General features: G+C 37.3%; 4 protein-coding genes across 18 annotated transcripts in view; all 4 read right to left on the bottom strand.

The window, feature by feature from the left end:
* The window catches only part of Mxd (MAX dimerization protein), a 234,108-nt gene extending 233,710 nt beyond the window's left edge, over positions 1 to 398 (bottom strand). The window contains exon 1 of one of the 7 annotated variants that reach the window (XR_013060165.1): positions 32 to 395. The gene's annotated coding sequence lies outside the window, so the exon portion shown is untranslated. Of the gene's footprint in view, positions 1 to 10 lie in introns of all 7 variants that reach the window. The other 6 variants (XM_076624871.1, XM_076624870.1, XM_033335284.2 and 3 more) reach the window with 6 other exon arrangements.
* A 1,336-nt stretch (positions 399 to 1,734) lies between these two features.
* On the bottom strand, positions 1,735 to 3,673 carry LOC117157391 (uncharacterized). The gene is made up of 5 exons (XM_033335430.2): positions 3,259 to 3,673; positions 2,549 to 3,182; positions 2,339 to 2,472; positions 2,084 to 2,251; positions 1,735 to 1,989 (listed from the first exon to the last, which is right to left on the bottom strand). Exons 1-5 carry the CDS (start codon positions 3,547 to 3,549, stop codon positions 1,870 to 1,872), a joined length of 1,347 nt encoding a protein of 448 aa, XP_033191321.1. The 5' UTR covers positions 3,550 to 3,673; the 3' UTR covers positions 1,735 to 1,869.
* A 162-nt stretch (positions 3,674 to 3,835) lies between these two features.
* On the bottom strand, positions 3,836 to 11,685 carry LOC117157389 (FHF complex subunit HOOK interacting protein 2A). Of its 6 annotated transcripts, XM_033335420.2 has the most exons (7): positions 8,164 to 9,197; positions 8,008 to 8,022; positions 6,332 to 7,387; positions 5,690 to 6,140; positions 5,138 to 5,504; positions 4,266 to 4,766; positions 3,836 to 4,186 (listed from the first exon to the last, which is right to left on the bottom strand). In XM_033335420.2, the coding sequence occupies exons 1-7, from the start codon at positions 8,206 to 8,208 to the stop codon at positions 4,087 to 4,089; spliced, it is 2,535 nt and encodes an 844-aa protein (XP_033191311.1). In that variant the 5' UTR covers positions 8,209 to 9,197; the 3' UTR covers positions 3,836 to 4,086. The 6 variants fall into 6 exon arrangements, with proteins under 6 accessions (XP_033191311.1, XP_076481271.1, XP_033191313.1 ...); XM_076625156.1 differs by lacking the exons at positions 8,008 to 8,022; positions 8,164 to 9,197 and adding an exon at positions 10,351 to 11,685; XM_033335422.2 differs by lacking the exon at positions 8,008 to 8,022 and having other exon boundaries at positions 8,164 to 9,192.
* A 141-nt stretch (positions 11,686 to 11,826) lies between these two features.
* Hex-A (Hexokinase A) overlaps positions 11,827 to 19,985 on the bottom strand; it is a 34,908-nt gene continuing 26,749 nt past the window's right edge. For all 4 annotated transcript variants that reach the window (XM_033335425.2, XM_033335424.2, XM_033335429.2 and 1 more), the window contains exons 2-7: positions 16,081 to 16,243; positions 15,449 to 15,804; positions 14,960 to 15,059; positions 14,407 to 14,761; positions 13,891 to 14,161; positions 11,827 to 13,557 (exon numbers count right to left, since the gene is read on the bottom strand). In XM_033335425.2, coding sequence (XP_033191316.1) covers positions 13,480 to 13,557; positions 13,891 to 14,161; positions 14,407 to 14,761; positions 14,960 to 15,059; positions 15,449 to 15,804; positions 16,081 to 16,243 — 1,323 coding nt within the window. In that variant the 3' untranslated portion in view covers positions 11,827 to 13,479. The remainder of the gene's footprint in view (positions 13,558 to 13,890; positions 14,162 to 14,406; positions 14,762 to 14,959; positions 15,060 to 15,448; positions 15,805 to 16,080; positions 16,244 to 19,985) is intronic.

The following is a 19,985-nucleotide window of genomic DNA, read 5'->3' as shown; positions in this document are numbered from 1 at the left end:
AATGTGCTACCTCTCCGACCTGTATACATACAGCAAAAACGCGTGCGTACGTATGACGTTGAGGATCGAATGTATTTCGACCCTATCGTCCACCTAGTGACATTTGGCACGCCGGATACGTTCGCTCACACACGAAAGTAGGTGCAGCTGAGCGACGACGTAAAGAAAGACGGTCACTGTGTGGATCGGCACTGCCTAACACTACTTCTACTGCACAGGTTTTCGCGGGTACAGAGTGGGGGGGCTAGTCAGGACAAAGAAAAGGAGGCTCGAAACTGACCGACGACGACGAGCCCACGAGCCCCCGACGACGACGACGACTACGACAAGCCGACGACGAGCGAGCGACAGCCTGATACCTCCGCACTTCGCGAGCACTCTCACGCATTTATCGATGTCAAACGTCTCTGCACCGTAGAAGCACCAGGCGTCGTTTCTTACGGTGTCGCTGATTGGCCGAGCGGTGCGCCAGTGCACTGCCTCGGCCAATCAACGTTGACAATACGACCCTGCCGTACGAGCCGCCACCAGCACCGGTCGTGTCACGTGAATCTCATGCCCGAAAACAAAACAAACAGCTGGCTGTGTTCCTTGCCTCGCTCTCTTGCACGCTATCGTGCGTGTACTTTTCATGTACGATATTCCTCCAGTAGGGAAGACACTCCCCTTTTTCATCTAGAATGTACTAAAACTGAGAAATAATATATTAGAAAGTAACGCGTTGATCGATCACACTGGTACCGATTACATCGAGAATTAACTTATTATAACACACGATGTATTTTTAAATAATTCAAATCCCACTTATTTGTTTCGTTATAATCTATTCAATCCTCCTGTAAGAAACAATTTTTATTCTTTGTTATATAATTTAAATATAACAACTCTAAAATTTCGCTTGGTACTTCCTTACATTATGAAATTTAAGATAAGTGCATTTGAAAATTCATATAATCGCGCCATCTTTTGTATCCCATTTAGCGTCACTCGTACTTTTTCAAATTGGTACTTCTGAAGATCTGAGTCTCGCGAGATCTATAGCGTTCGGTATAGTATTTGAATATATATAAATTTATAGTTCGATTCAACAAAATTCGATCATTTTGTACTTTATAATAGCGATAAATATGTGTGAGGGAAAGATAAAATACAGTAATTTACCGATTTCTGTGATTATCCTCAAAGGTTAGAAGAATTTCTTCGAAAAAAGTGATAATCAATTGGTAAGTTACACAAAATCAATAATTTCTATATAGATCGTATTTAATTTAAAAAATGAGAAATGACATTTGGAAGAATGCACACGTAGATGTACAGTTATATACATTATAACGATTTCTGTCGTTTCACGCATCGTTATTTACGAGTGCAATTGTTATTTTCATTTGTTGTGCTGTGACAAAGAATTATACTCGTATGTATGTTTCATTGTGATATATTTAAAATCAATACAATTGCGACATGACAAATCTAATTAATTCAACAATTATTAGAAAATATTATTGGAACTACAAATTATAAATATAGCTTTATTGCATTTTTTAGTAAATAACTGCTTAACCCAATACATTTTCAACTAATTTAAAAGTAACAATAGATTTATAAAGATTTCTTATGAAAATAATAATTTTTCAAAATTACATTATTTTTCCATACTTTTATTATAAGGCAAAAATTAAAATATATTTAAGTTGAAAAACTTAGAAACTTGTGAAGCACAATTTAAAATATTACTTTGTTTAGTTGATAATTCACTTTTTATTTTTCTTTTGAAAAATACATAATTCCTTATAATTTGTACAATTTTGTAAATTGATTTCTATTATATTGAGATATATCATTTTGATTAAAAAAATTTGTATGATTAAATTACATGCGAGATACAGGAGCGATATCTAGTAAAGCAAGTGCATTTTGAAGCACAATTTGCAATGCATGTAGCATATATAATCTGGCAGTCATTGTTGGAATCAAATGGTCATATGCTTCCTATAACGAAACAATAATATATAAATAATAAATTATTAATCATGCAATAAGGTCTATAATTCAATCATTAACATTAGTCAGTAATAAAACTTACAGTTAAAATTCTAATTCTATGATAGTAGATGCTAAATTTTTGGCACAGTTTAGACAAAAATATACAAATAAATTGTGTATTTGTTTGGAAGACAGGATCATATCGTAAACAATCCTTTATCATTTGTTGATATCCAATAACAAAATTATATATAAGTTCCCATTCTTCCTAGAAATTATAAAGTTTCTGAGTCATTGTTTGTTCTCTTTCATAAATTGGAGACGTTGATAATTCAGTATCTTTTGAATAAAATACCTCTTGATTTAGTAAAGAAAAATCTGTATCATTGACACATGGTAAATTAGGATATTCTCCTCTTAAACTTTTATCATTATACTTTTCAATGATAGCTGTTATTCTTGCTGTATTATATAATATAAAACATCCACCTAAAAACTAATAATGGTAGAAATTGTTCCTTTAATAATTCTAAGAAATTCATGCAAAATTCAGATATGGAAGAACCTTTTGTGTTTGTAGTACTTTTATCGGTAGCAACATTGCATCCAATAAAAACAGGACGGCTTGGTTTTACAGATAATAATTCAAATGTAACTGTTGCTTTTGCAAGATTTTCAAGGAAACATTCTTCTGTTTCTACATTGAATTCTCGTGCTTCAAAATATTTATGTTCATTTAATGCTTTTAATTCTATAATTTTATTGTTAACATATTCTTTATACGTTAGTTTTGTCTCTTTACAGTTTGTTTCTGTATTTTTTACCACACCACATATATACCTCTCATAATTTTCTCTGACATTTCCTTGTGACTTAGTGGTAAATACAAATCTGTAATCAGAGTGCTCATCTGATAGTTTAGACCCATGTAGAGTCAAAATGTTTTCAGTGACACGCTGTATTAAGTGTAATCTTCTAGTTGTGAGTTCTGATTCGTTATCTTGGAGCGATATGAAACTAAAGATCTTGTTAACTGAAAAAGTTTTTCCAAAGTCATTCTTAAATGCTATAACTGATTTGATCGAGCTCTCTATAAGAGGGGTACGTTGTAAAAATAAACAAACTCTTTCTCTCTCTAAAAGATACTTATGTAATTTTATAGACCAATTACTACTCGATGATATTAACAACTGTAAAACCTGCAAAGATATCTTTTAGTTCAGTAGCTAGGTTATGTTTCTTTCCTTTATGATGATATTTTTTATTATATTTTACCTGATTTGCAATGTCTGCATCAGTATTGTTATTTGTTCCACCACCTCGAACATATAGAAAATGTTGCAAAATTGTTGTACACTTTTCTTCACATTTATCTGTGTCTTTCAACAAGTTTTTCCATACTTTAAGGCTAGGTATAAAATATAATTCACCATTTATTGCTAACTTCTCATTATTTACCTTGACAACTGAGGTATTTTTGCAATTATTACCACTTAAATATGACGTTATATTATTTATAAGCAACTGTATGCAAATGGATGATGTGTTTTCCATTTGTGACTCCATGTGTCAGTTACTCCAATATGAAGTAACTTTAACAACTTACTCCAATATGAAGCATATGATTCTGAAATTAGTTTCACTTATAAGACATGTAACATTCTTAACTTACGTTTTTTATTTCAATTATTAAAATTATTTGCAAACTATATAGTCCTATGATATACTCAAATCTAAATATGTTTTATAATTGATATGTGGTAATTAGAGGTTGTTGAAACTACAAATATTATAGACAACTAAATTAGAAAAATTTGTAACAATTTTTGAAGCAAAATAATTAAAACGAACGTGACTTTTCAGTAGTTTCTTTATTACAGTCACAAGTCGAATTGTGCAAATAAGTGATTGTAAACATTAACATTAATATAATACTAGCTATACTTAACATAAGGTATGTACGTATATTTTACAAATTCATCACAAAAAACAATTTTCTATTTAAGCGTATCTAGACTGACGATCGATCATTAAGTAAATTTACTCATCCATAGTACTGTAATTAAATTCTATAATTTACATCGCTCTCTTTGATAACAATTATCACATAGAATGATGATATTTTACGTATGCTATCGCAGCCAGTTCCTTGCAAAATTCTTCTGTCACGATTACGCTTTCGAACAAGATATTCTCCTTCTCTCTAAAAATCACGAAACATTTAATCTTCCGAAATTATCAAACAACGAACGATATAATTAATCATTCTTATTCGTATTTACCCTTCGTGTGAACAATCTTCGAGTAATCGTTCTCGTGTCTCTGTCAGCATTTGCTTGTGATCCGGCGTCTTTGGTACCTCGTTCACCAGCTGTTTGACAACTTTTTGCAAGCAGGTGAACAAGTTCTTCGTGCCGGGTGCTACTGGTAGCAACGGATTCAGTAAAAATTCATGCAGGTACGGATGAGGTAAAAGCGCAAGCCTCGAGATCACCACCGTCAGTTGCAGGTTGACCTCGTACTTTTGCCTTGGAATACTCGCCACTTTCTCAAAAAGCATCGTCATAAACGGCCCCATGTAAAATCTTATGGAACAATGGTCTGCTTCCGGCCTGGAATCGGAACTCGCAGAATCATCCACGGTTACTGCCTCTAGCGGCCAGGCCATTAGCGAGCAGTCTGTCAGCACAGTAGAATACTGCCTTTCCAAGTCAGCCATATACCGTTCGTAATTGTTCACGTCCGTGTCTGTTTGTAGATAACGAGGAATCAGGGACAGGAAACTGAAACGGAGGTTGATACGAAGCTAAAAATTCTATACCTTTACACTATTTCATTTGCATATGTAAGTATTGTTGCGCGAGGGAAAGTGTTCGAAGTTCTTTAGTACATACGCTGAGAAAACATATTCAGTTGGTGACGTATCGAAATGATTGATTGAGACTTTCTGTTGATTAAGCTTTCTCACTTTGTGTCACGCTTGTCAAGTACTATAAGCGTGTACATTATTGAATTATTACTTTTTTTTTAATATTCTATTTATTCGAGTGACAAGGAATGTCTCCGTCATAAAACGTTCTTTTGATGAAAGTTTTTCTTTTTTCTTTTTTTTTTTTTCTATGTACGGTGGTGAAAGTTTCTATAAGATTCTTACCAATTTACAATTCTATGAATATTACTAGGTGCTAATGTTCGACTATGACTTTGCTCGTAGGAGAGGTCTAGCGAACCCTTCTTCTTTTCTCTTTCTCTTTCATCTTCCTCGTCGCTCCAGGATGCAATTGCACTATCCGCCGCGGTGTTGTCGTAATAGCCTCGTGTTGACAAATATACTAATACGAGACAGTGCAGTATATGTTCATTTCGTTTCTCTATCATCTCCTCGAACAGCTTTAATGTTTCCAGCGTTAAATCGTCACTGTCCGTGAAGCAGTTGTCTATCAGCCTGTGTAGTACAGGTGACGTCCATACGTTTGGTATCTCTGGGCCTCTGTCGTGACCCACGAGCCAGTAACTTATTTCTGAAAAAAGAAATTATTAATATCGTTTGAATTAATTTTGAAATATTGTCAAGGGTCAAAGAGCAATCTTTCTTCGTCTCCTACTATTTAAAGGAGAAAGTAAACGAACTCTATCAATGCTCCAAAAATTCCAAGCAAAACAAAATTGTTAATTCTCCATATTTTAACATAAATTATATACAAACCTGTACATAAGGCGCTAGATGTTAATTCCTTCAAACATTTCGTAATCAATGCCGTGATAAGAACAACATGATGTTCAGCTAGGGCTGGTGTCACAATTTTCTCTAAGAAATTCACTTTAATGTTCTTCGCCAACGCGTTTGCCACGTCTGGATGCGCTTCCCTTATCAATTGATTGCAGTAATCAAACCACATAAAAAACGCAGCGACCTGTCTGCAGCCAGAAAATTTTTTATCCTTCGTCCACATTGGCGAATCTAAACCCCAAGTAACATCCACGCCGTCGATTTCTGCTGGATCGACATGCGCTGGGATGGCGTTGAACAGGTTCTCTAATCTATTTGGTATCAGGGTTACTAAGTCACTGTTTGCTACCATTTGTGCGAACGATGGATCCTCCAAGGATGCAAGGACCATTATTCCTTCGCAGGCTCTTATCCTCACGGTATTATCCTGAAAGAGGAAACATTTTTGTTTAAGAATTTGTTGTCTGATTGACTGTTCTTTGTATATTAGGATTTGGAATATTTAACCCATAGCTTTTATTAATATTGATATTGCAGAATAGTCCGCAAAGTATGGATAACACAACATAAGGAGCTATTATGATAGTTTACTTTCATTACTTAAACTTCGTGCCTTACCGCGCTATTTATGTAACTCAACAAGGCATCTAATAGAAGGCATTTTGATTTCTGTGGCGTTTCCGGTCTCAGAAGATTCTGATCCCCTTCTGCGCAATTAGACTCCTCGAAAGCAGCTCCGTACTCAACGTCCAATCGTAAATCCTGGAGATTCTGCAAATGTGTATCTATCTCGTTCATTAGAACGACGTTTTCGCCTTTTTGAGAGATGTCGCAGTCCTGAGAGTCAGAAGATTGTACCGTGACACCCGAATTCTCATCGCAAATCGGTTTCTCGATTACCGGACTAGAAGATTGCGAGGCATTCTCCACTTCCCTGGAAGATATCGAATCGTTCGATTGACTAGATGATCCCCTCGTTCCATTCTTACTGGGCGGTCTGTTAGTCTCCACAGACCGTCTCCTACCATTTTCCGAGCTAAACAAATCGGGATTTATCAACGTAACCGCCTGAGTGTCCAGTGGTTCGAATAAGGGATTAAAGTTATTTTTTCTTCTGTTTGGGACGTAGGTAACTTTTTCCACTTCCATCCTTTCGGAATTTCTTCTGGTAGAGGCGTTATGCCTCTGAACAGTCGGTGCATCGTTTATTATGTTGGTCACGTGAGGATACTTGCAAACTAGAAAGCAAAGCGTGAGAAGGAACTGGACCTCCTCAGCTTCCATAGGCGATGGTGGGTTCCCATTGCACAGAGCGATCAATCGTTGCACTGGTCCATAAATCGACGTGTGATGCAGCAGTGGGTACTTAGATCTACCCAGCAATTTTCTTAAAAAAGACAGGCAAATGGTTCTCATACCGGGTGGAGTTTCCGCGCTGGCGAGCGTAGCCAGCAGGTCCAGTAGCTTGTGTTGCAACAGGTATTCGAGACATGGTCCTGGTTCGTTTTCGTCCTTCTCCTCTTCCAGCAATATTTCCAGTAATCTGTCTAAATGTCGTGGTATGCCCGTGGACTGTATGGGCACCTTGCAATCTGTCAGGTGGTTCACATAAAAGTTCATAAGCTGTTTCCAATGGTAGGTGAAATCTTGCAGCGGCGTGGCAGGCGGTGCTATCTGCAAACGATAAAAATTCATAAGTACAGCGCCTCGTTTAAAGCAAAAAAACTGATGACGACTAAAACGTCGACCAGGAATCGTACTACGTCGTTTGAGTCGTTGTTGAGGAAAACCAAGTAGGATACAAAACACGGTAGATTATTAAACGTGCACATGTTAATGAGCTACGATTGATTCGCCCGTAGGTGCAACTTGAAATAATTACATAAGCCGCTAAATATAACGACGTACATCTTGCAACGATTAGACAACGCGCAAATACGCGTGTCGATCGAGATGGGTAGATTTTGCGTATTACCGGCATGGTATTGGCCGGCCGAAAGTTGGCTACGCCGCACCGTTGTGTTTGTTTGGATTTTTTTATGGGCGCCAAACGAGCGCGATTTAAATCGATCCGGGCGCGCACGAAGGACGAGAAGAAAAAATTCGTAAGAGTAGACAGTAGCGTATCGACTATAGCGAAAGGCACAACACACAGATCGATACACGCAGAACGTAAATAAATACAATGGCACATGTAACAGCGCGCGGTGGTCGAACGAAGGGAAATCGTCGTTTACGTAAAACATATAATGCCGCACTACGATCGATGGATACCGCCTTAAAATCTCTCTTACACTGTTTACAATGCTCTGCAAACAAAGGAAAAATATAAATGAAAATGTGCGTGTCTTTTTTTCTCGGACAAATGAATGGAGAACATTGTACGCAGTCGCGTGGTCGAAAACAGAACCGACGACGAAACTGCGGAATTTATCAGGGTTATCACTCACCACATCAATGGCATTCTTCAGCGCGATTTGAATGCCACTAATCATCTTAACGCACCGTCCGATCCTGGTCCACGATTATTTCTCGCTATGCACGCGCCTTGTGGCCGTTTCTCGTGTAATCACCCGTTTCTGCATAATTTCTCATTGTTCGTTCCCGTATCACGGTGCTATACCTCACTGTCGCTGCGACAGCGAAACTTTGCTGCTTTGACGTGTTTTGTTTCCTGTCAGCTACCGCCAGGTGGTGTTGTTATCGCCAAGCATGTATGTATCATATATATACATATTGTTATGGAGTTAGGTACGACGATTGAGAAGAGAGACTGGGGGAACGGTACAGATTACATTGCGCGTAGACTTGCATTTGTTAGTTTCGTCAAATAATAGATTTATTTTGAGAGAAATTTTATATGGATATTTTAAATGATTTTTCGCTGGAAAAAGTAAATCGATTTGTAAAGATAAACGTAGTTCGTAGCCATCTAGTGGCGTGCAGAGAAGATGTCGATGTAGTAAATACATTTCGATTAGGCTTGCCAAAGGTCGAAAAATTAAGTGAAACCAAATTTGTAGATTTGAATTGTGATTTCTTCGGTACGGAAAGATTATACTAAATATTTTAATATCCTTTCGCGGATTATTCACTCGAATTTATATCAGAGTTGAATGCAGAGTTCTTCCGTTATCTTCAGTATTTTTCCTATTATATATCACTCATTTTCTAATTAAGGTTGATCGATATAATCGCTGATAAGATTCTGAAATACCTGTCTAAATGTGCTAATAAAACGTCTAACTATCGAGAATATTTACTCGTGTTTACCGTGATCAAACATTCAAGAAATTAAATAAATCTCGTGCCATTTCAATTTAAAAAACTCCAAAATTTTCCTACAAAACCTTCGCGCAATAATTATCGTTGCAAATGCTCTATCTCTCTAAATAGCCAGCTTATCTTTATTGTTCCCCTTCCGTTCACGAGGGAAACTTTTATTATTTTTAACTTTTAGTATTTCTTAGAATTGCAAACTCAGTCTTATCAAAAGGTCTTATCAATATATTAATATATCAGATGTATACTAACGTAATAAAAACTGAAAAAAATATTTAAATTATATTTATTAAATACATAAATTAGATATATATATATAATATATTTATATGTTAAAAACACTGATCGAGCACCAAAATGTTCTCAACTCTTTTCAAACGCGGCATGGTAATGGCACATCGATCGTGAGCAACAAGATTTACGATGACTTTTATTTTGCACCTTTAACGTGTACACATCTCAACAACATTAACCAGTTTGTGAATATAAAAAAAGTCGTGACAAAAATCGTGAAAGCGGTTCAGACTCCGCCGATATAATCGATTCGCTGTCTTCGACGATCTTTCGATTCTACTCGCTCCTTCGAATCGATCGATTCATTCACGATTAACCAAGGAAAACAACTTTGTCTCTCACTAAACATCCTACCAAATTTCTTATCGGACACTCGACACTTTTACAAATACGCTGTCGCGATCTAAATCGATGAACAGTACAGTTAGATCGCGCGCCTCATGTAGCCGCTGATTTTTCTTACGCAGCCTAGAATACAGTAATTCGATGCTCGATCACGAGAATTCCTCGCATTGTAGGAATCCGAACGTGTACTCGCACTTGTACTCGTACTTTGCCGCTTTTTTTCTGTCACATTAATTATCTTTAGATCTGTACAGACGCATGACACAATATCGTTGGAATTTCGCACCAGTGGCGCTTTACTACTTTATTTTTCTTTAAAGCTGACAATTCGAACGGAAGAACTTTATTTCTCGTTTATATATAGAATTTAGTTATACAATTGGCTATAGTTGTACTATCCTTCTTGAGACACCTTTATCGATCCACAATTCCAATAATTTTTTAGTACCATTTTCCGATGCTTCAACAATCTCTGATACCAATTTCCGATGCATCGTCAACAATCTAAAACTACGGGATACGGAATCACACAGCGTCACTATCAACAAAATCACAACGAAATAGCGTCGTTGGTGTGCATGGTATCTTACAATAATAATCGGTAGAATACGCGACGACACGTTTCGTGCTCGTGTCGACATCGCACGTTAATTCGAACGTTACGCTCACGTGGATCCGCGTGATCGCGCTAAGTATACCGCGGCAGAGCTACTCACCACCTTTAGTTTCAACAGTCGCCGCAACATCGATGACGAGAGACCAGCAAGCGATCGGAGACGAACGTTCGATTCGGCTCGGTTCGAGGAAACGGGACGAAGCAGAGAGAATCTTCTTCGCGTGAAACGACGATCACAAAAGAATTCTCTTTCTCTCTCTCTTCGTCGATAGATCGACCGTCCACGCGAATTTTATCGGTACACACCGCGAAGTCTTATCGAAATGACGACGAAAATAAATACAGAATATATAGCAACAATTCCTCGTTCTGGCCAAGCTTTTGACCGACACTTCTCTTCCCGCCACTGTTTCGTAATCGGAGAACACGAACCGAATGACAATCGAGCCCAGATCCGGAAAGTACGGCGCGATCCTCATCGCGTTTTCGAGTCGCGTACGAAACAATAGGAGGAAAACTTTGGAGTAAAGATAGAGGAGCGATGATTCTTCTTTCTTCAGGTCGCTAGGATCTGTTCGATCCGTATCGTGCTTCTTATGTTCAAACCACGAATGTACGAATTTTCTACTATTTTTGATAAAGTTCCTCAAACCGGGCTGAATGTTTTTTTTAATTATATAAATCGAGACGATCAGTTCGATACGATTGACTTCAAAAATATCTGATTACTTTATATTTAATTATAAATTTGTATGATCTATCGAATCGTGATATCGATATTAATGATATAAGGAGAATATAATGGCATAAGGAGGACAATATCAGGTCATAAGTGACGCGGTTCTTCTGAGACCTGAGTTTGATATAATAGAATTCGTTACGACCGTCAATTTTGTAAAGTTGTACTAGTAGCCGAATAAAAAACATATTAGCTCGACTAATTACTAGTTGCAAAAAATTGAGAGTAATACCTAGATACACATACATATGGCAAAATTTTGTTTATCCCAGGAATAAAAACAGCTGCGATAATTATAATGAAATGGTTCTGGTAGTACAAGTTTGTTCGCTAATTATTCCCTTTCAGAAAACTGAAGTCGAGCGAGTTTGTACGTTTTGTTTCATTGTAAGCTGATACATAATTTGATGCAACTGTTTCTTCTTTAACATGGGTGCAATTTATACCGAACACTATCCAGTGTTCCTGTCTCCTCGATGCATTTTTTTTTTATATATATATATATTATATCTTATAATTTTACAATTTATAGGATTTTGTTGCGAATTTGCGAGACTTTATGAAATTGTGACGCGATCGAACGTTTCTTCAATTTAAAGACTTCGTCAATTGTATCATTTTTCTCTTGAATCCTCCGACCGCAGTTCGGATAATAAAAACTCAGTTATGAGTTTCCAAACGTACATTACACGGATTCTTACCGTACTGAGGAAAACCTGCATTGCTTATGACTTACGAAAATGATCCAATATGCGGACAAAAGTACTGAGAAAGGAATTTGAGTATCGAACAACTTTAACAATGATGTTTTTCGACTGAAATGAAAAAGTACTGGAATAGTATGAGTCTAAGTATCTTATTTTTATTACAATTTCGCGACAATAAAACGATAATAGAGATAACTGTCAATTTGCTCTCAAAACAGGTCGTTTATTATTCTGCTCCATCGATCTTTGAACTCCAAAGAAATATTCGCCTCTCGACACGAGAGAGTGGCGGGAAAACATAGTATCGAGAGTCACGACTTAGAATCAATCGCTCGTTCATATACGCGTTCACTCACACATTTGCCTCTCTCTCTTTCTTTTTTCTTTTTTAATTTTTTTGTCTTTCCTTTTTTGTCATCCTCTTTAATGTACGTTGTATAATTTAAGTCGCGATATCAATGGGAACGTCTTCGAAGAATCGTTCCGGAGACAATGTTAAAAGATCGTCCGTATATACGCGGCGATCGTCATCATCGTCGTCGTAACAATAAGAGTGACGTCCAAAGAAGACGTACTCGTTGAGCGCGACCGTGGCCTATAAATCTAAAAATACTTCAAACCGCCTAAATCCCTTAAAACGATACTACACATTTTTTTTTCTAATGAACTGTTGCAAAACACTCTTTCTCTAATATTTGCTCGCGCTATCTCTTCGTCTTTTCATTTCTTTGTTTTTTTCTTTTTTTCTTTTTCGTCTCGATATCAATATACATATAATCTCGTTTTGCATACCGAACTTCTTTCACGCATGCATAATTTCTTTTACCCTCGTTCCGCTCATTCTTTCTCCACTTGCGCGACCATCGTCTCAATCACGCGCGTCTAAATGTTACAATAAGATTACTGTAGGATAAAACGACGATACAAATAATTTATAAATCGCTCTATGTAAACCAAGGATCCGCCCGTTCCTTTTTTTCATCCTCTTCCGCAAAGATTTCGGAGCAGTAGCGAAACAGAAGAGACTGACCCACAGGATCGCGAACCAGTCGCATCTTTGTGCATGTTCTGTCAAGAAGGAACATCGAGATCGACCGTTTTCGTCGACATTTCGTGATATATGATGTATCGCGAGCTAGGCGCACACGCATAATGCCGATAAATTCACGTAGCCTTTGCTTCGAAGGAACGATTGAAATTCTTTCAAATTCCTTCCATCCAGCCGCGTCTACGTATACGTATTTGTCTGCACTTACGGCAGTAATAGGATTTCTGTTGCACATTATTCGTAGTTCCGTTTATTAGTTTGCTCGTGTGCAACCACGTCTCGCGTGAAAACACTTCGTTATAAATTTGTTCTGTTTCCTTCTCCGGTCTAGTAGTGACGAGCGTAAATATGCTCGTCGATTTGTAAGTACTCCTTCAAGTACCGTTGTTTCGATATTTTCGCAGAGATTAGGCTACGTTTTATGCTCTATGTACAAGTGCACATTCAGCTCTCATTCGTTTTCACACTCATTCATTCTCGATCTTGCTCTCTATTCTTCCTAACGGACAGAATCTCACTCGTTCTTTTATTTACCTATCTCTCCCTCTCTCGCTTCCTTTCTTTCATTTTTAGTTCATTTAATAGCTAGCTCTCTTCGACTTTTTCCTCGGCACATACGCGTGACTTCATACATTTTCTGTGTACGTATATGTTAATGGTGTGTCAAATTTGAATCGTTACTGCATATAACTTAATTTAATCTAAGTTTGAGGAGACGCGGCACAGCCGTTGTCTTCACCGGTGTCCGGCAGCCACTGCGGCGACCAGCGCCGCACCACGACCGCTGCCATCCTCCGAGAGCATTAAATCGAACTGCAAAAACAATGTAAATTGTTAGAGCCTAAATTATCTCCAAGTTCTTTTCTCAGAGCTTTTTATTTCGCCGAATAAAATTTTATACGTTTGACTTAAACGACGGTTGTATAATACGGCAGAGACGTTGATAAGCAAATGTTATTGAATCTTTTAATAGACTGGAACCTTGATTTAAATTTCAATTATCGATTTTAATACTCGTCGTAATGATAAGATATAGGATTTTATTGAAATTACTGTTACACAACCGTCGTGCAAGAAAAACATGTCTCTTTAAAACAGCATATTCGTCGAAACTTTAAGAAACGAAGCTGTTCCCATAGGTCTCACCTTATAATTCTGTAACTGGCTTATCTTCTCGGTCATAAGCTCGTGGAAGTACGGATGGAATCTGTAGACCGAGCCATCGATTCCGACTGTTACGCTGTCTTCGCCCATTTTGTTCAATAACGTGGCGATTCCAGCGCTGGCCAGGTGAGCTGCTCTCCTCGACACAACAGAGCAAACGTACCTAACGTTTTCACAGTCCTGGTCACTTACGTTCCGTAATCCTAATTCTGCTAGTACTTCGCGGCAGTTCGTGTATTTCCCTTTAGCATCGCTGAAACGAACGAAGAACAACATTTAACGTCGAACGTTGGCAAGGTGGCTCGTTATAATTGCCTGCAGTCCTAGATTAGCGTTGTCAGATTCAGGATTTGCTTGGAATAACGAGAGAAATTAATTTAATTAATACTAAAATGTCGTAACTCGGAATGTGAAAAAAATGAACGAAAAGAGAGATAGGAGATACGGTAAATCTCTATCGCGAGGAAAAGATATCCGATACGATTGCGTGATACTCACTTTTCGATTTCTGAAACGTATTTCGTGAAGAATTTGCCCCGTTTCTTAAGATCGCTGGGGCACTTTCCACCAAACAGTAGCCCGGCGTTCACCACTTTTTCGAGAACCAACCTCGTCAATTCTCCCATGTACATGCCCGAGATCATCTTCTCAAACAACTGTTTCGACGGATTGATCGAATTTTCGTCGATCGCTCGATCGAACTCCGTTAGAATAAAATCGAGCACACCACCCTCGCCGAACGCACCCCATTCGATATTGATCAGCATATACGGCTTCTCTTGCGAGAAGTTTCCTGGAATCGCACATTGTACGTTCGTCGTCTTCTCCACGTAACAGGCGTTGGTACCAGTTCCTGAAGCGAAACGAGATTTTATCTTAATGGGGGAAAAGTTTCATAATTCATGCACGGTAATATTAGGTCCGCAAGTTTCGGTGTTCTTTCATTAGAGGAATTTTCAATATCTTCATTTAGAGAGAAGAGATTGATTATTAGATTTTTACCTATTTGTGAATGATAAGAATGGAAAGAAAAGTAATATTCGTCACTCACCGACGATCAATCCGATACGGCAATTCCTGTTTTTCCAAGCACACGACATCAGAGTACCAGTGGTGTCGTTCAGAATGGCGCATACCTCGATTTTCACGTCCTGTACGATACATCGTAATTAGCATGGTTTCGCAATTAGCTACGACTAGCTATGTATTCATGCAACAATTGTTCTTATCGTTGTTTTCGACTCTCGTTTCTCGTTAACGCGATTGTTATGAAATCACTGACCGATTTAGAACCTATGACTTCTTTGCTTTTCTATACGTACTCTATATATTCTCACTAATAAACTCACAAGTTTGAGATATTATCCTCGTTGTTTTTGCAAAATAGAATCTTTATAAAGTAGAATTTTAACTTGCAATGTTTCAAGATATAGAATCAATTTATTGAATTAATGATACGTAATTTTACAAAAAAAAAAAAAATAAAGATATTTGTCATCGATGATTGAACAACTGTTTTAAAGTAGAACGAAGCACTCACTTTTCTTTTTGCGATTGCCTTTTCGAGCAAAGCAACCACGTCTTCGCCGACTACACCGCTGCAATTAAAACCCTTCGTCCACCTGACTAGGTAGCCTTTGGTCAGCCCGTGTTGAGACAATGGGAAGCTGAACGTAAAACCAAGAGGTAGACGCTCGTTGTGAAGGTTCAGGTCCTTGACGAACAACGCCAAACACTGAGCTATATGATCGAAGAGCTGTGTACCAGTCCCTAACATGAGACTCTGTGGTATGGCGTAGATTTTGCTCTTCATGTCGAAATTCTGGTGATCCAAGGTGATCAAGAGCACCCTGAAATTCGTCCCTCCCAGATCCAAGGCCAGAAAGTGGCCCTTCTCTGTAAATCGATAATAATTCAATTCGTACGATTGACTTTGACTAAATATTTCTTCGTATTGGAATTAGAAATATCAAGTTTCCTCTTTCCTTGAGAATCAGCGATACCGGGAATTTTTAAATAATTTTCCTTCAAAGTCTAGATCGTCGCGAATCAGAACAACCGATCTATAGGATTAGTAGCTATTTTCTTCGTTTTTTGAACTTTCGAATAATTCTGATTCGTTACGGGAAATTGGTTTCTTAGCGATTATAAGAGATATACGTGTCTTCTTACCACTGCCATCGGGAAGGTCTTGGACGTAGGTCGCGAAACATTTCACAACCGCCTGATCGTGCGTTTCCTTCGATAGACCTTTGTTCATCTCATCGTCCAACTTTTGCATAACCATATGGAGCTGTTCGTTGGAAAGGATCAGCTCCTTGCAGATATCTCTTATCTGTGATAAATGAAAATGGAAACTGATTATCGATTTCGGTCTAACAATGGTCCCTGATACGAGCTGACCTTCGATAGGTCTTCCATATACAGGGTGTCTGTACCTATAATTGGCGATTGTACGCGACGAAATAAGTCGAAGATATAAAATAACGTTTCTTCGTACGAAGCTCTGTTTAAAAAAAAAAAAACATTTCCTCTAATATTAATTGTGAATTACACCTTAACATAGTAACACCAGAAATCGAATTTATTTTTTCCTAATTTTCTCTCTATTACAGCGTGTCCCACGGAACCCCGCCCACCTGAAATATTTCCGTTATTTTAAATAATTCCATATCATGCGTTTCACTGAATCCTTCAACTTTCGTTAATGACATTTTCACGCATCGTTTGAAATAACGAAAATACTCCAGGTGGACAGAGTTCGTGGGACAACACTGTACTTATCAGTATCAGGCTGATATTAACTTCGTAAGTATCATGAATATTAAACGTGTCTTGAAACGCAAATCGTCAGTCGTACGTATAAATCGGAATAAAGCTGTTTCATTCTATGAGTAGCATTTATTTCGAAGAACGAGCATGCGTTCGCGACTATCCAGTCGAAAGAATGCTGCTGGGATTTACTGTGCACTTTTGTATGGCTTCACGAGCACCCATATGCGCGTACAAAAATGTGATGTCACAGGCCGGAACAATAGTCGCGCACGATTATGGGAAGAGTAACGGATATCGAGGAGAGAGTCAACGAGAGTATACGATGCGACAATGACAGGATCAGAGTCGAGAATGAAGTACCTGTTTAATAGACTTCTGTCAGAAAATATTTAGGCATTTGACCGTGTCATCGAGAACTGATTGCAAAATATAAGCGTTTAAAGATTGAAACGAGTCGCTTTGTAAATATAGAGACAAGATCTTATTAACGTTCGTCACTTTTCAGTATCAAAATATTATTATTAAATTTTCTGCATATGTTTCGCTCCGATTCCTTGACACGTTTAACTCTACGCAAAGTTTAAGGTTTCTAGCGTAGAAATTTAAATATAGATCAATAGATAGACTCCAATCGTATGATTACATTTCTCTTTCTGTTCTTTCCGCTTGTTGGTCAATTTAGCTTTCCGACGCGTCTAACTTCGCGTAAACCTTGTGCTTCGAATCTTAAAAATAGGTCGGAGATTTACGTTGCCATACTCGGTCGTAGGAAAATAATAACTGGCCTAAGCTGTTTATACGCCATTCTTTTCTCTCTTTACTCTGGAAGATCGTATCTTTCGACAGTTCAAAAGTTTATGGTTTTAATCAATGTTTAAAGCTAAAGGGAGACCAAGTTTATATATACTGGAAATTATTTTCTAACGACGAAATTAGCCACTAATACTATGGCTTCGGTCTTTCAAATCGAAGAGAAGGTCTAGTTATCTACAATGAGATACTCGTTTCTCAGGGAAATAATTGTTTCTTTGTGAAATCGTTTGAAGATTCGACATGAATTTTGATTAAAAGTCCATCCTTTGATCTACGACCACATTTGCATGTTTCTTTTTATATGAAAGTTTTTTCGCTTCCAGATATTACGGTTAGTTTGTCATAAGCGTTAGGATAATATATATCCTAATAATAATAATAGTAATATCAACTCATTATAATAATTTATTACGATATCTTTAGCTATAATTTTTAACTCGTACCTTAAATTTATTCAAATATTTTTGTTCTTCAGTTCGGAGACAAGATTTTGAAGTTTTAAATCATATACTAATCGCTATATCTGAACTAAATCACTATATAGAATAGTCAAATTCTTGAAATAGATAAGCGTATAGTTAATATAGTCCGTTGGACGGTGCCAAAGCCTGAAAATTTATCTCTACTACTTCCCTGTTTTTTGTAGAAATTGTCACGGAAATTGTAATTTATTTATGTAATTTCGAATTTTATCACACGATTGAAATTCATTTAATACGTATACCGGTCATTTAATATTCCCGACGAAAATATGTTGAACTTTTCATTAACGCGATCTGTTGAATATCTTTTTCAACAGAAAACGTCAGTCGGATAAATGATAATCTATTTTAAACAACGTAATTTATATTTTATTTCTTCCGCGAAGAAACAGGGAAATAAACATTCGACTTGCATAACACGACATTTTTCAAGCATCTAATATCAGCAGATAAAGTTATTTGAGCAAGTAATTCTTTAATTAATTGACCAATCAACGTTCATTATGTTACGATTGATAACCTACGATATACGAAGAGCCAACAAGCAAAAACTGTTGAGATATCGTCGTACAAATTGCTGTTACAAAATCTAGCTCGGTACTAACTGCCACGTATCAAAGATGCTCGTTCGTTGCAAGGGTTCTATCTAAAATCCTGAACGTGCCAAATGTTCGCTAAAACTATACACCTCCAAATTCGATTCCGTTCAACCTGATCTTAACCTGTCATCGATTTTCATCAATTACGGTAGAAAAAAGCGGATGAAAGGAAAAATGCAACGAACTACAATAGTTGGGTCACGACACGTTGACAGAGATTTTACGCTCGATAATCGCGTTGTAAACAGCTCGCACGTGAGAGATCTCGAGCGAGATCGCATAGATGTAAGTACTACATACTCTTCTTATTCCGATCGGCCTTGACGATTTTACGTCAATGTGGATGAACGTCGGCGTCGTTAAAGCGCCTTTCCACGTGATTCGTCGCTTGATCCACCGCAGGTGCACTCTCTCTCTCTTTCTCATACATGCACATACATATGTACATACACACGCATACGGAGCTTTGGTGAATTATATATATAATATATAATCCAATATTAAATGATACGCTGCTTCATAAATGGTTCATGAACGATCGATCGAAAATGGAGTAGATATGAACACTTTAGTTAGCAGATGTACAAGGCGTCATTGAGTCAGTGAAAGTATTAAACGTTTAGCTAATACGTCATACATCGTAATCGTATCATCGTATTATAATATACCGATAAGAAATATGATTATTTATACGAGCTTGTAAGATTTTATCAATATTTTATCGTGTTTCAACATTTGCCGATTGTTCGGCATTAATTTAATCAAATATTTAGAAAGAAATACGTCTGTAATTATCGAAGTGTATTACTACAGCTGACATTCAAGTATGAAATTCAATATTTGCTGAAATTATTCTAGAATTGATGTTCCTAATACGTTTTGAGACAACGATTTCTATTCACGATCGTTGCTTATTCATTTGAGATCATAGAAATACATTAGCGTGCGATCGCGTCGAGTTCAAGTGCAATGTAACAGTTCTTAGGCCAGTGTGAATTGCTATCTTACGACATGTTTTGCGAGGTAGTTAGCAGGAGCAAGAAAAAATATTGAAATACACAGCGATATCGATACGAGTGTAAAGAAAATGAGTTTTAAATAACTGGAACGATGGTCACGTTATCGTTATGGAAAATTTTATGATCGTGAATTGTAGAAGAGGAATATTGAATTTTAGTATTTTCGATGAATGCGAAATATAATAAGTGCTATGTTGTCGCAAATCAATCATATAGAATCAAAGATATGATTAGAGCGAAAATCATATTACGTAAGTTATACTATACTACTATCTAAAAAAAAAGTACGAAACTTGCTTGCGCAATTTATTCTAATACGGTGTCGAATCTAACAGGTAGTTAAATTCTGACGATCTTAGTGATATTGAACGCTGTTACGTCACAGAACA

This window comes from Bombus vancouverensis, chromosome 15 (assembly GCF_051014615.1).
Source record: "Bombus vancouverensis nearcticus chromosome 15, iyBomVanc1_principal, whole genome shotgun sequence".
In the NCBI taxonomy this organism is placed as follows: Eukaryota; Metazoa; Arthropoda; class Insecta; order Hymenoptera; family Apidae; genus Bombus; species Bombus vancouverensis.
Note: the sequence above shows the minus strand (reverse complement) of the source record. Positions and strands in the feature narration are given on the sequence as shown.

What these genes read in the sequence shown, in the direction of transcription:
- LOC117157391 (XM_033335430.2), bottom strand. Translation starts at nt 3,549, where the DNA reads ATGGAGTCACAAATGGAAAACACATCATCCATTTGCATACAGTTGCTT. An exon ending in ATGCAGACATTGCAAATCAG is followed by an intron (nt 3,183 to 3,258) that starts GTAAAATATAAT and finishes ATATCTTTGCAG; the next exon opens with GTTTTACAGTTGTTAATATC. An exon ending in TTTCTTTACTAAATCAAGAG is followed by an intron (nt 2,252 to 2,338) that starts GTATTTTATTCA and finishes TATAATTTCTAG; the next exon opens with GAAGAATGGGAACTTATATA.
- LOC117157389 (XM_033335418.2), bottom strand. Translation starts at nt 7,907, where the DNA reads ATGTGCCATTGTATTTATTTACGTTCTGCGTGTATCGATCTGTGTGTT. An exon ending in TGAGTTACATAAATAGCGCG is followed by an intron (nt 6,141 to 6,331) that starts GTAAGGCACGAA and finishes TTCCTCTTTCAG; the next exon opens with GATAATACCGTGAGGATAAG. An exon ending in ATTCATAGAATTGTAAATTG is followed by an intron (nt 4,767 to 5,137) that starts GTAAGAATCTTA and finishes CCTCCGTTTCAG; the next exon opens with TTTCCTGTCCCTGATTCCTC.